General features: G+C 38.5%; 1 protein-coding gene across 1 annotated transcript; it reads right to left on the bottom strand.

Annotated features, from left to right (window-relative positions):
* Positions 1 to 9,386: 9,386 nt before the first annotated feature.
* LOC136224887 (pentatricopeptide repeat-containing protein At3g26630, chloroplastic-like) lies at positions 9,387 to 13,312 on the bottom strand. Its single transcript, XM_066013315.1, has 2 exons — positions 11,741 to 13,312; positions 9,387 to 10,618 (listed from the first exon to the last, which is right to left on the bottom strand). The coding sequence occupies exons 1-2, from the start codon at positions 13,107 to 13,109 to the stop codon at positions 10,581 to 10,583; spliced, it is 1,407 nt and encodes a 468-aa protein (XP_065869387.1). The 5' UTR covers positions 13,110 to 13,312; the 3' UTR covers positions 9,387 to 10,580.
* Between the last annotated feature and the right edge of the window lie 1,501 nt (positions 13,313 to 14,813).

The following is a 14,813-nucleotide window of genomic DNA, read 5'->3' as shown; positions in this document are numbered from 1 at the left end:
TACGTTTATCAGCAACCGCGACTGGTGATGAAGAGGGCACCCAACTTTCAGAAGCCTCATTACTTCTAGATAGTCTACTCTAGCATAATTGAATGATTTTTTTTTCAAATCCTTTCCGAGTCCTGTGCGAATTCCCTATAATTCCGCTTCAAATAAGGAGCCCATGCAGATATTTTGACTAAACCCGTGTAGCCAGTAGCCATTTTTATCTCTTAGTAAACCCCCCCAAAGAGATGATCCCTGAAACTTCCATCCTCGAACCATCAACGTTTAGTTTAACAGATCCATGGGAGGCTTGGTCCCACATAGGAAAATTTCTTCCTTCATTTTTTTTTGTGCTTATCCAATCCAGACTGTCCCAGCAAGCCCGGTTTGCATCGGTAATGGTACGAATACAGTCGACTTTATTAGCCGATATGTCACTGTCACTATTGAAAAGCTCTAGACTCCGCCAATTCCACAACTTAGAGATCGTAATAGCAAACACAACAGGCCAATTGGCCGCCCCAAACTTAACATCATTTCCACCAATGCAAGTTAGCAACTAGTCAGAAATTGGGATTGAGCTATTTCCAAACATTGTTGCTCATTCAGCAGTCCCGCAGGACGTGTCCAAGCGACTCCTCAACCAAATGACAAGCATGGAAGAACGAGTTCTGGCATAAGTGGCACCTCACGCATTGCCCATGGTTAGGAGTCGAGCATGCAAACATAACCATATAATGGTTTGAGTTCTCAATGGCACTTTCAATTTTCATATTTTGTAAAAAATGCTAGCAGCATCAGTTGGTATTAATGGCGGCTTTAGCATCTAGTAGGCTGATTTGTATGAAAAGTGGTCGTCTAGTAAATTATCCCATCGCATCATATCTCTAATTCTGGCATCCTTATTTGTCAAGATACAATTCACTCTTTAAGGAGAATAGAGATGTCGAAGTAATGTTCAAACAGATTCCAATTCCAGCTACCGTTTGTATCAAATACATCTGCAACCCTCCAGGCTCTGTGATTAACATCGATTTCTATTAGAGACAGTTGTTCAACTTAAAACCCCCAAGCCAGAAATCGTCCTAGAAAGACATCAATACCCCGTTTCCAATACTCCAAGCTAGGTCCTTAAGAAAGATCATAAAAAACTGTATGAAGACTGCGCCACAAATGGGATATGTTGATTGCGATCATTTTATACCCCCCAAAAATCACATCTTTCTTCTACTTAGATTCAAGAACTTTAACCCAAAGTGCATTTGGATCCTTCCACATATGGCATAATAATTTTATTAATAGAACCATGTTAGAATCAGCTGCCTTATAGATCCCTGCTCCCCCTAATTTCTTCGGCTGAAATACCGTCTCCCAATCAAGCAGGTGCATCTTTTTGTTCACATCCGTACTCCCCTAAATGAACCTCCTATCCACCTTATCAATTTTGTCTAAATCTTCTTTTAGGAGTTTGTTAGTATGCATTATATGATTTGCAATTGTTGATGTAACTAATTGAACCATGGTGATGCACCCTGCAATAGAGAAAGAATTTACCTTCTAGGCACCCAACTTAGAGTTAACTTTATCAACTATCTCCCCAAAATTCGATTTCGTCACTCTAATGTGTAAGAGTGTGGAACCCCTAAATACTTCCCCAGGCACCCCGTCAGGGGGATCTTACAGATGTTACTCAAGCTGCATGCTTAACTATTGGAAACATTTTTTTATACTTATAGTCTAGATTTTTTATCAAATTTTTTTACAGAAGGCATTTAATATTGTCATAAAGCGCTCCAGTTGAGACGTGTCAGCCTTTAGGAAAATGAGAATATCGTTGGCAAAGAAAATTGGACTTATTTCATGGCCTGCTTTAGATATTTTAATAGGGTTAAACCACTTCATCTCTAGTGCCTCTTTAAGCATATGATCCAAGCGAGCCATGCACAAAACAAAAAGATACAATGATAATAGGTCCCCCTAACGCATGCTTCTAGAAGGGAGAAAAGAGTCTGACACTTCTCTGTTCACCAACACCTACATAGAGCCAGTCCTTACACACTGATCAATTACTTAACACCAAGCAAGAGGGACACCTGCTTTACGTAGTCTCATAAAGGAAATCCTAATTTACCCAATCATATGCTTTCTCCATGTCGGTTTTAAGTGCAATAAATCTTTTTTTTACCTTTCTTGATGCATATTGAGTGTATCACCTCCTGAACAATAATTATATTATAAAAAAATATGGCAACCAAGGATGAAGCTGCATTAGGCATTGAGAATGATTTTTGGTAGCAGGAGCTAGAATCTGTTTGCTATAATTTTTGTTACCACCTTGAACATAATATTTAACAAACTTATAGGCCTGCAATAAAAGAACGATGTCGGGTTGGAAATTTTAGGGATGAGAACCAATAGGGTTTGGTTAACTTCAGCAATAGACCGAGTACTTGAAAAAATTTCTAACACAAATTTTATCACACACTATCCAAGCGTATCCCAAAGCTTTTGGAAAAAGGTGGACAAAAGACCATCCACCCTTAAAGCCTTGCTCGGAGCTAATTTGAAGACTGCTTATTTAAAGTCCTCTACTGAAACAGGTTGAAAGAAAAAATTAGTATCACCCCTCGGTTTTACTTCAAGTAGCCAAGGGTTTCACTTCAATAAATAAGAGCATGCTAGTAGGGATTCTATTACAACTATTGAACATCTATGCAATATTTTGCATGTTATGCTACCCACAGGCAATATACCAACAACAACTAGCCACAATTCTAATACAACATACTCACTGAACATCTAAAGTATAAGAACATACATAACATGCTTCATAACCATAAATAGAACATGTTTCTCGAATAAGATAAAAATCAATCAATCACATATACTCAATAAGTTAAAGAAATCTTTCCATGTTATACTCTTCAATCAATCAATCTTCCCATGTACATAAGCATTCTTAATATGCTTGTAGATATTATTAAAAAAAAGAGACTCAGATCAGTTTATAATCCCTAATGTTAATAATATTTACAAATAAAAAGAGTAAGATACCTCTCTCAACATCACCCACAATAGCATCACGAAGCATATTGCCCACCTGTAACATGAATTGAAATGGCAAAATCAGTGTAGGTAAGATAAAGACCCACATTTTTCATTAGTGAATCTTACAATTAATACAAAGAAATCAGTGTATCTAAGCGATAGATTTAACCTTTTCATTGGTAAGTCTGACAATTAATACATCCTTATTCCAGTAGCTGAAATACACATCCGCAAGAGTAAATCTCACGATTATTACAGGTTTGAACAAAAAAAGATAAATTAAGGAACAATGAAACCCTAATACACCGGGGAATATAGTAAATATGGCTTACCATTTTTATGTTTCGATCTCAGAAACATAGATTTGCATGCAAATAACTTCCATGGAAGGGCCAAAGAGAGGTATGAGAGAGCTAAACCCTGAAGAATTGAGCTCAAGAAGAAGAAGCTTAATTTACTCTGTAGGTTTTGGTATTAGTTAGATGTTTTAAGCGCCTTAAATTTGAGACGCATTTTGGTTGCCACATAACTTAATTTCATTTACTGTTTTTTTTTTTGTTTTCAAACAACCATGAAAGTCATATATAACAATTGTCATCTGATGGTTAAGTAAATTTTCAATTAAAAGTGTGTTTTCTTTAGATGACAGACGTGTGTCCTCGTAAGGCCACATGTGCTTTGAGGTTTTTTACACATAAGCCTTCAGATGACATAACTTTAATATAGTGTCGCAAAAAACATTCAGACAACACGAAAACAAATGTCTGTCATATATATTATGTCATGTGCAAGGAAAAATGGCGTAGTGTGGAAGGGTAAATCCGCGGTTCTATCGACATCTGCATCCTTTTCAAAGAGTTTATGATAGAACCCTAGTGCTTCCCTCCAGATATCTTGTAACAGATACATCCAAGTACGATCCTCCCTTGTATCACTTCAATTTTCCCTTGCTTTCTTTTGATATCGGTCGAAATATGGTAAAAACTTGTATTTATGTCCCCATGGATAATCAATTGCCTATGATATTTTTAGAGCCATAACAACTCCTCCTGACGAAAAACCACCAGTAACTCATTTTGCAAAGCTCTCTCAAGCCGGATTGTAATTTCTGTATTCAGTATTCAACACAAACTTTATCTTACATGGACACATATATATATGCAGATTTTGTATATTCAACTTACCCCTAAAGTCAATGTGAACTCTATCCTACAAGTAGCCCATATCTACCCTACAAGCTGCCTAAAAGTCTTGTGGCAGCTCTTTAGCAGTCTTCAGCACACTATTTATTAATTACAGTCTTCAGCACACTATTTATTAATTACACTCCCCCTCAAGCTGTGGCATAGATATTAATCATGCCCAGCTTGTTACATATATAGTTAACCCGACTCCCCGACAACGCTTTGGTAAATACATCTGCTAATTGCCCCCCCTGTTCTGATATGTGGAGTTGTGATTGTGCCATCTTCTAGCTTTTCTTGAGTAAAGTGGCAGTCAACTTCTATGTGTTTTGTTCTTTCGTTGAACACATGATTGGTGGCAATATAAATAGCTGCTTCATTGTCACACCATAACTTCATAGGTTTAGTCTGAGCAAACCCAATCTCACCAAGAAGATGTCGTAGCCATACAAGTTCACACGTAGTTTGCGCCATAGCCCTGTACTCAGATTCTGCACTGGATCTGGATACCACACTCTGTTTTTTACTCTTCCAGGATACGAGATTACCTCTAACAAATACGCAATAACCCGTTGTAGAACGCCTATCTATAAGATCTCCTGCATAATCTGCATCTGTAAAACCTTCTACAGTATGATGACCATGATTTTGATACAGTATCCCATGTCCTGGAGTCCCTTTTAGGTATCTTAGAATGTGACTGACAGCATCCCAATGTGAAGTTCTAGGAGATGACATAAATTGGCTGACAACACTCACTGCGAAGGAAATATCAGGACGCGTGATTGTAAGATAGTTCAATTTTCCAACGATCCGTCTGTATTTTTCAAGATTCGGAAGTAACTCTCCATCGCCAGTCTTCAGCTTCACATTCGGTACCATAGGTGCATCACAAGTCTTTGCCTCAATCAATCCAGCATCATTTAACACGTCTAGGCAATACTTTCTCTGAGTGAGATAAATCCCTTTACGGCTCCGGAAAACTTCAATCCCTAAGAAATATTTCAATTGTCCTAGGTCCTTAGTCTGAAAACAAGTACCAAGGAAGTCTTTCAATTTCTTAATACCAGTCTCATCATTCCCAGTAATAACAATATCATCTACATACACTACCAGTAAAATGCACCCGGAACTACATGATGAGTAGAACACAGAATGATCATAAGCACTTCGACGAAGACCAAATTCTTGTACGCCAGCACTGAATCGCCCAAACCAGGCACGGGGAGATTGCTTCAAACCATACAAGGACCTACGCAACCTGCAAACTTTTCCGGACTCCCCCTGAGCAACAAACCCAGGTGGTTGCTCCATATAAACTTCCTCACGTAAATCACCATTCAAAAAGGCATTCTTGACGTCAAGTTGATAAAGTGGCCAGTTGTAAGTAGCAACCAAAGAAACAAACAATCGAATGGAGGAGAGTTTGGCAACAGGGGAAAATGTCTCTAAATAGTCGATGCCATAAGTCTGAGCATAACCTTTTTCAACCAATCGAGATTTCAGTCGAGCAACAGAACCATCCGGGTTGAATTTGACAGTGAACACCCATTTGCAACCAATAGCACGCTTCTGAGATGGAAGAGACACAAGATCCCAAGTATGATTCTGTTCAAGGGCATGGATTTCTTCTTTCATTGCTTGAAGCCAACCAGGATGAGTTAGTGCTTCAGAGAGAGAGAGGAAGGAACAACAACAGAATCTAAAGAGGCTACAAAAGACTTGGAGGAGGGTGATAACGCATCATAACATACAAATGAAGAAATTGGGTAAGTGCATTGGCGGGTACCTTTGCGGAGAGTGATAGGAAGTTCAAGACTAGGATATGAAGATGGGGAAGGATCTGGAGACGGAGCAGGAGGGGGAACACTGGCAACTGGAGCATTTGGAGCTGTAGCACTTGAGGGATGTGTGTGTCGAGAATAAACGTGACGGATAATCGGGCGGGAAGGAGCATAAGCCACCTGCTCACTTACAGTGTAAACAAGATAATCATCATCAACAGGACTTGACACATTAATAGAAGGAGTTGATTCACGACTAAAGAAAGAAGTGCTTTCAAAAAACGTAACATCAGTAGACACCAAATAACGACCCAAAGAAGGAGAGTAGCAATGATACCCTTTTTGAGTCCGAGAATAACCTACAAAGATACACTTGATTGATTTGGGATCAAGTTTGGAGACTTGTGGTCGCATGTCTTGAACAAAACAAGTACACCCAAAAACATGTGGTGCGAGAGGAAATAAAGAAGACGAAGGAAATAGAAGGACGCGTGATTGTAAGATAGTTCAATTTTTGATGAAGTGGAGCGGGCCTTGAACTATTTGGAGAAAGCGGACCCGAAACTGAGATTTTGAAGTTAAAATGGGGTTGTTGAAATTTAGTGATTTCGGGCCATAATTTAATTGGATTCGGCCCACTGAATCAAACCCATTGGTCCATATACCCATGGTGGACGTGTTTTTTAGCCATCCGAGGTCATTTAGGGCCTCAAATCGGCCTTTTTGTGTTTTATCGCACTTTCCTTGTTTTGTTGTTTTCCTTTTCCTTTTAGGTTTCGGATTAGGTTTTATTTGTCAGCCTATATAAAGGCTCGACCCCCACCTTATGTAAGGCAGTTATTGATTAATAAAAATTTCAGAGTTTATTCTCTTTCTTCCAATTTTCGTTAGTCGTGCGCGATTCAACGATAGTTGACGGATCGTTGATGCAGCGGAATAAACAGACTTTCGTTCTAAACGAATGCTCGCGTAGAATACCCAAATTCCTCCCGATCTGTCCTGTGCCTTAGAAATGCAGTGATCCCACCCTCTGTACTTTTTAATAACTTTTTGAGCAGTGTAATCGCTGATTTTGGTTTCAAAAACCGCAAACATACACGGCTTATGAATTCGAAGTAAATGAGTAGCTTTACTAGCTGCACCTCTAACATTCCATGATAAAATATCCATTTAAAAAGAAATGTTCAAGCTAGGACCTATAGGCTAAATATTTTTCCAGAGCCCCCTCATAGATAGACGAAGAGCTCTTACCATTTGCCTTTGATTTGATCCTTCCTACTACCCTCAAGTCCCCTATAGGTGAACCGCGAGCCAACCTCGGGGAAGTCTTTCCTCTGCGATAGAAGCCCTTATCGATGAGATTGAGATTTTGGAGAGGCACATCCTTCTCCTTTGACATGTATATCAGTAGTTCCCTAGAATTTCCTTATGCTATCAGAGGCGTCGTGGGAACATTCACTTTTTCTATTTGTGGTTCAGCATATTAACTTCTGTAATGGTCACTAGTTGTTATGATGTGCTTAGTAGAGCGATGTTGGCCTATATGATAGGTTCATCCTCTGATTCCCCAAGATTTTCTAGGGTTTCAAATCTAGAGCTGGTTTCAAACCCTGCTTGTTTTCCTAGGCTGATTAGCTTCGAAGGCACAACTTCGGCTTGTGGCTAATTGACATTCTCCAACTCTCTAGTCCCCGTCTGAGCAGGACGTTGATTTTGTCTTCTTATGGTCCTTTTCGCCACCATCCATGGACCAAAAGTTAGAGAATTATCTTCACTGATTTGCTTAGCTGCTTGTTCCTCATGAGCCCCTTGCGATGGCACTGTTGGTCCATGTTTGGACGAGCATGACTCCATCCCATGGCGATATATCCCATTGTCAAAACAGATGTTATGAAGGCCCTCATATTCAATCCTGTAGGTGGTGCGTCTGAGCTTATACTTGGAAAATAAAGGCTTGGAAAGGTCCACTTCAATACACATGCAGACATACTTCCCTCTTTGTGTGTCTAACATAGTTTTGTCAACATGGTGCACTCTTCTAACGTGATTGTCGAGCTTTGCCAGAAATGATTCATTGTAGTATTCTATAGGTAATCTCGAAAATCGAACCCATGTGAGGATTCTTTTGACCTGCTCATCAGGGCTAGCCTTGGGCATAGGCCCGGGGTGCGCCGGCCTAGGGTCCAAGGCTGGAGGGGGCCCAAAAAAAATTTAGCCTTATATGTATATATGAAAGTTAATTTTTTTTAATATAAATAGTGATAAAATCATACAAGAGGGTCTATTTCTTTTCGAAAGCCCATTAATAAAAAAAATTAAAAGGCCTGCCAAATTTTTATTATTAAAAGGGTTCTTATTGCTTATTTTGTCTAGGCCCTTAAATAGTCAGGACCGATCCTGCTGCTCATCATAAATCAAAATGCGAACTCCACTATCGAATTGACAAACAATAGTTGGATATGATATGTGGATCTCCTGCCAATGCCAATTCATAATCTTCGCCATAAGAAAACTTCACAATGTAGTAATCATTTTCCACATCAATGAATTTCACTGTCCCCTTCCGAGCCCACAAGGTTCTAATACGTTGAGATAGATAACGATAACCTAAGGTTTTACCTAAGACCTTCACAATTAGTGCATACCTCCAATGACTCCAGCATACCTATTTTTCTTTCGCCGATACCGGAATTCTCGGGCAGGCCGAGTCGTCCTCCTCATCTTCATCAATATCGGTGTAGTAATCTCCATAATTCATAAATGGCGTCTCAGGAACGTTTTCGATCATGTCATCTTCGTGACCGAGCAGGGAGATTTTTCATTTCACAAGGGAGTCGAGGTCAGGGTGGTGCATAGAGGGGTTTCCTTCCGGCAGGCCATCGTGGCCTTTGGACTTCTTGCAACGATCAATCGGGATGGACACAACTACGCTACCGCTCATTGAGAGAGAATTTTAGATGCCACCTCCTGTTTGCATTTTCACTTCAAAAGAGAGTTTTAGGTGTTTGGTTAGAAACCTCTTTTTTGCCTTTTAGACATAAAAAGTAGTTTTTTTTACAAAAACAGGGAATCCCTGATTTTTGGAAAAAACATTTTTTTTCCAACAGCAAACAATAGGTAAACCAAACGGACCCAAACAATTTCTAATTTATTTGTTTGTTTGTTTTTTTTTTTTTTTTGTCAAATTGAATTCTAAAAAAATAGAATATCTAATGACACATTGCAACCTAAATTAGTTGGTAATTACTAACTAATTTTTCAACCATTAATTTGAAAAATAGCAAATAACTCAACCTATTATTGTAGTTACCCTCGTAAATTGCTATCAACAACTACTTGACAAAATAATATTTGGTTCAACTGATTGATATTTATTTATTATCTATTGTTTTTTAACTGTTTGATTTTTTCGAAGAAAAAAAAAACCCTATAAAAGGGCACACCCTAAAAAATATAAATGATTTAATTACATATGTTGGAGGAGTGTATGGTATGGTATGGTATGGTATGAGTGAAATAGAAAGACAACATGGCTGAGTATCATTCTATCAAAGTTCAAATTACACTTCATAATCTGGAGAGTTATAAACAGCTTAATTGGAGGGTAATAGATAATTAGCTCAATAATCAATATTTGTACGTAGTCTCGAGTGGGAGGTTTAAACTTTAAACCCCGTTCTTCTTTCTTCACTGGCAATTTCCTCTGTTTCTTGGTCTTACGGTCAATGAGGTTCACATGTCTTTACAAATGCACTAGGTATGGGCAAACTTACCAAACCTCCATCACCTGAGGATGGTTTAACATTTCCCACTGGAGAGTTTTTCTTCAATTCAGGAAAGACAGTACAGCAGTTGATATTTGTGTGTGGAAATTTGTAAGTGCAAACTTCTTTCAGACTCTCAGTTCTGAAATCGTAGCTTACCATATATCCAGGCAGCCTCAGACATAATGAATCTAAATGTTCAACATAAGCGCATGGAGAAACAAAGCATGGCTTCCCACATGAGATTTCCTCTCTTCCTTTTATATGGAGAAATATCGCTGGTATCAGTGCCATTAGAGTGTCATGCCGAATGCTGTAACTTAATTCCCACCTCAGATTGACAGAATCATGATTCTTCCTGATACAATGAACAGAAGTCATGTTTGTGTTCCTTGACGAGAATCCAGATGTGGATTCCTCTAAAATCAGAGTGGCAATAGTGCAGATGTCCTCGAGACGCCCACAAGCACTGCCTGTAAGTCAAGGATCGCAAGGACTGATCTTGCAAATGATTTGGCAGTTTAATGAGCATACATTTGCTATGCTAAATGAAATATATTAGCAAGTGCCCACCTAATTCCCAGTAAATACTTCCATTCCAGAAGAGAGGATTTGTGCTCATAATGGGAAGCTCAGTTGGTAGACGGATCATCATTCAGTAGTATCGCCTCCATATGCCAGTCTCTGAGGAGAAGATTTCCATCTCCAGAATATCAATGCCTTGAGCAGCAATAGCTGATGGTGATTCCATAATCCGTACTTCTGCTTCTTTAATTTTAATGCTGAAAATTCGTATAACTTGATAGTGTCCACCATCAAAAGCCAAGCCAGTCATGATACTTCTTTTGGCAATCTGAGGAAGAAATACCGATTGCTTAGAAAAGGGATTGAATATATGAAAGTCAACAACATTCTGTCTAACAGTAGAAAACAAAAGTATGCCATTACATGATGCACAAATGTGAATATTAGTTTCAGTACAAAAACCCATGTATTGATTCTCAGTAGCAGATAGTTCATCATCACGATACACAAATTATATACATAAGCTCAGAATAATAATCAATAAACCAATAAGAAAAAGAAAGACAACACCGATATTCACAAGTTGCTATAAACAGGTTTAATTGGATTCTCCACCAACAGTGAACCTCTTTTGAAATATTAAATGCCGAGTCAATTCAATGATAAAGAGATTCTTTAATATACAAATACTAGAGACAGACAGTAAAAGTCAGGATTCAGGAAAAAGGTCGAGCACTGCGTAATTGTTATCATTATTATTAAACTGCATAATTTCAAAAGGATGAATATGTTTGACAAGTATAGCCAATGAATTCAAACACCATATGGACAAATTTTCCAGCTGATGTCAGTCTCATCCTAAACAGATATGTCTGAATCATTCAGCCCAGTCTTTTATGCTATATCTAGGACTCCCAGGAGTAGTTGACATGAATTTTTTTTAAAGGCTGTAACTAAATTTGCAGGAAGGAAAATAAAACAGAATGCAATCTGTATCTGAATCTTGGAAGCATTCAGTAATAAAGTTGAAGAGTTTAACAGGGTTGCTTGATAATAGTAAATGGAACTAATTGCTTTTAAATTAACAAGGCTAGAGGGATCACAAAATCTAAATTTGCTCCTAACTACTCTTGAAAATCACAGTAAAGGTTCATTTATGGACACCAATTTGATGCATTTAAACCTGGACCACTTCATATCTACGAAAACCTTACCATGAAAAATTGTACAACTGATGGAGATAAACAGTAGAAAAGAAAATAGCAAGTACCCTAGCACTGTGAGTGTATTTAAGCTACATGATAAAAGCTTTCATCTGCTACTGGAGCAGGATGGTATAAGATTGTAAGTTGTGTCACATATTGAATTGATTAATTAATGTTGGTTGAAGTAGCAAAATTGATTTTGGGATGAGTAGAACATAGGTGATCCAAAGCAGTGAAATACTCACCGTGGTGCTCAAACAGTTTCTCGTCTTTGGCGTCATTATCAATGATAATAGGCCAAATCAATGCTCCTGCTTCACTGCTATTTAGCTTCATTGGCATAGAGCTCACTAATTTGTTAGCCTCACTCAGCATGTTTGAGCGAGTATACAGTTGAATCATACATGTGTAATGTTCTAAAACAGGGGTAATACCGTAGCACTCAGTCATATTTTTGAAGTGCCTATCAGCCTCTTCTACATCATTCACATTCACGCAAGCACACAAAACGCCAACAAATGTGATTGCATCTGGCTGGACATTTGCCTCCTCCATCTGCGCAAAAAGAATAAGGGCCTCCTTGCCATATCCATGAACCCCAAAGCTGGTGATCATTGAATTCCAAGTAGGCAAGCTCCTGATTTCCATCTTGTCAAATACTTGCTTGGCGCCTTCCAAACTACCACATTTGCTATACATATCAATTAGAGCAGTCCCGAGAAAAACCCCAATTTCGAACCCGTTTTGCAAAGCATAGTCATGAATACGTGTACCCAACTCAAGACTTCCTAGTTCAGTACATGCTTTTAGTAATTCCACTAGAGTAAAGTCGTTGGGTCTCACATTATCAAGCTGCATCCTCGAAAACAATTCAAATGCCTCCTGAGATCGTTGGTTCCTCACGTACCCATTAATCATTGCCGTCCAAGAAACAACATTTCTAGTTGGCATTTGATCGAAAGCCTTACGGGCAGCATCTAATTCGCCGCAGGAAACAAGCCCAGAAACAAAAGTAGTCCATGAGACAACACTTCGCACACGCATATTGTCAAACACATTACGCCCATAATCCAAATCCCCGCACTTGAAATAAAGATCCATCAGAGTGTTATGCAGAAAAGTGTCTTTCGAAAATCCAGTTTTAATTGCTAACCCATGAATTTCTTTTCCTTTGTCAAGAGCAGAAGCAGCCAAACAAGCTTTAATAACGAAAGGAAAAGTGAATTTATCAGGCGGAAATCCACGGCAGATCATGAGATTGTAAAGAAGAAGAGCATATGGAGAGCTTCCGTTAACGGTATAGGCTCTAATCATGAAATTCCAAGTAAAGGTATGAGGGTGTTGGATTTGATGAAAAAGGAGCGTAGCATAGTCCGGTTCCCCGTAAGAGAAGCATAAGTGAAGCAACTTCCTAATAAGCAACTGATCATTTAGAAAGCAGTGGCGAATGATCTTGGCATGAACGAGCTTGAGATGGGTGAAATCAGAGCAATTCTGAAGCAAGATGAAAGCTTCTTGAGAACCAAACTTAGGCTTACCAGTGAAAGAGTGAGAATTTAGAAATGGGGTCTGGTAAGGTGCATTTGAAGAAGATGAAAGGCATGCAAACATCATACGTTCCCTGAGTTTGGATTGATGGTTGTTCAATTTTACAAGCAGCAGAGGTTGCTGCTTCTGGGGATTGTATTCAACATAGGAGCAATCAAGTGGCCAATCCTCCTTTGTTTGGTATGAGAGGTCGTAATTTCATCAGGAAGTCAGGGTGTGTATTCCGCCCATTGCAAACTGCTATCTTTTGCAATACACGATACTTTCTACACTCGGTTCCTTTTAACAAAATATCATATAATAATAAAACATCTAACATTTTTATAAAATAATTATTCTTCCCGTTATATTATAATACTTTTAAATATATTAAATATAATTAAATTAATATAAAAAATATCATAATTTGTAGTTTAAAATCTAACTAAGTTTACTCTAATTGTTTCAAAAAAAAAAGTTTACTCTAATAATTTACTATAAAAAAAATTATAATTTATTATATAAATTAGTAAGAATCTCTTTAAATACTACATAACCTATGTGTTGAATAAATGTTTAATATATTTTTAGTTTAAATATGATTAGTATGTGTTATCAGTACTATTTTTATTTGATAAAATCATAATATTATATTTTTATTTATATATATTTTTTTTGGTAGAAAAGGAAAAGAAAAACGAACAACAACAAACTACCCAGGAATTAGCCTAGGGAAGCTAACCTCAATCTTATCTTCTAAGAGAAGAGGAGAGATGAAATTAGGGGAAACAGGAATGGTAGTAACGCCTAACGTCCCTTCATGGCCCGCCGTCGCCAAGCGATCAGCAACACGATTCTGCTCTCTAAAAATGTGTCTGAACTCTACGAACTCAAAGGATGAGCAAAGCCTTTTAATAGCTTTGATGAGGTTGCGACTGTTAAGACCCATAGAATGATTCTCAGAAATCATTTTGATTGCTTCCAAATTATCAGACTTCACAGAGAGCCTCTTAACACCCAGCCTTTTAGCAAGATTGATTCCAGTAAGAATAGTCCAGAGCTCCGCAGAAAAGGAAGAACCCAACCCTAAATTCTGGGAGAACCCAGAAAGCCAGGCGCCCCCTACATCTCTAAGCACACCTCCAGCCGCAATCTTACCGTTACTGAGGCAGAAACCATCAGTATCCAGCTTCACAACCCCCTCTCTTGGCCTGCTCCATCCCACGAGATGGACATCACAACACTGAGAGGCTCTGGCAAGGGACTCTCCTTTGAAACTATCGATAATAGAGAAAAGTTTTTTCGAGAAGAAATCAGCTAAGTTTGTCATAAAAACAGTTTTATCTCCAAAAATCTCCTCGTTTCTCCATTTTCAAACTTGGTGACAGATAATAGTAAAGAAAATGTCACCATGCTCCATGTATGGAAGCAACTTTCCTCTAACACCATCAGAGAACCAATCGACCTCAGAATGTGCCATGAAGGAAGAGAAAATATGGTGTGGGAGAATTTTCCTCCAAACCTCTTTACTATTAGAGCAATCTCTAAGAGCATGGCACAAAGTCTCAACATGGCCTCTGCATCTACTACAAGCTCCAGAATCAGCCAAGTGCCTTCTGTGCCTATCCGAATTAGTAAGAAGCCTGTCCTTAACGCCCAGCCACAGGAAACTCCTAATACGGAAAGGAACTTTAAGGGTCCAAATCGACTTCCACACATCCGAGGGAGGATCAGATCTAAAGAGAGAGAAAGCTTCAAAGGCCGATTTGCAAGAATAAACTCCATTGTTAG

The sequence above is a fragment of the Euphorbia lathyris genome, chromosome 3, assembly GCF_963576675.1.
Source record: "Euphorbia lathyris chromosome 3, ddEupLath1.1, whole genome shotgun sequence".
Taxonomy (NCBI): Eukaryota; Viridiplantae; Streptophyta; class Magnoliopsida; order Malpighiales; family Euphorbiaceae; genus Euphorbia; species Euphorbia lathyris.
Note: the sequence above shows the minus strand (reverse complement) of the source record. Positions and strands in the feature narration are given on the sequence as shown.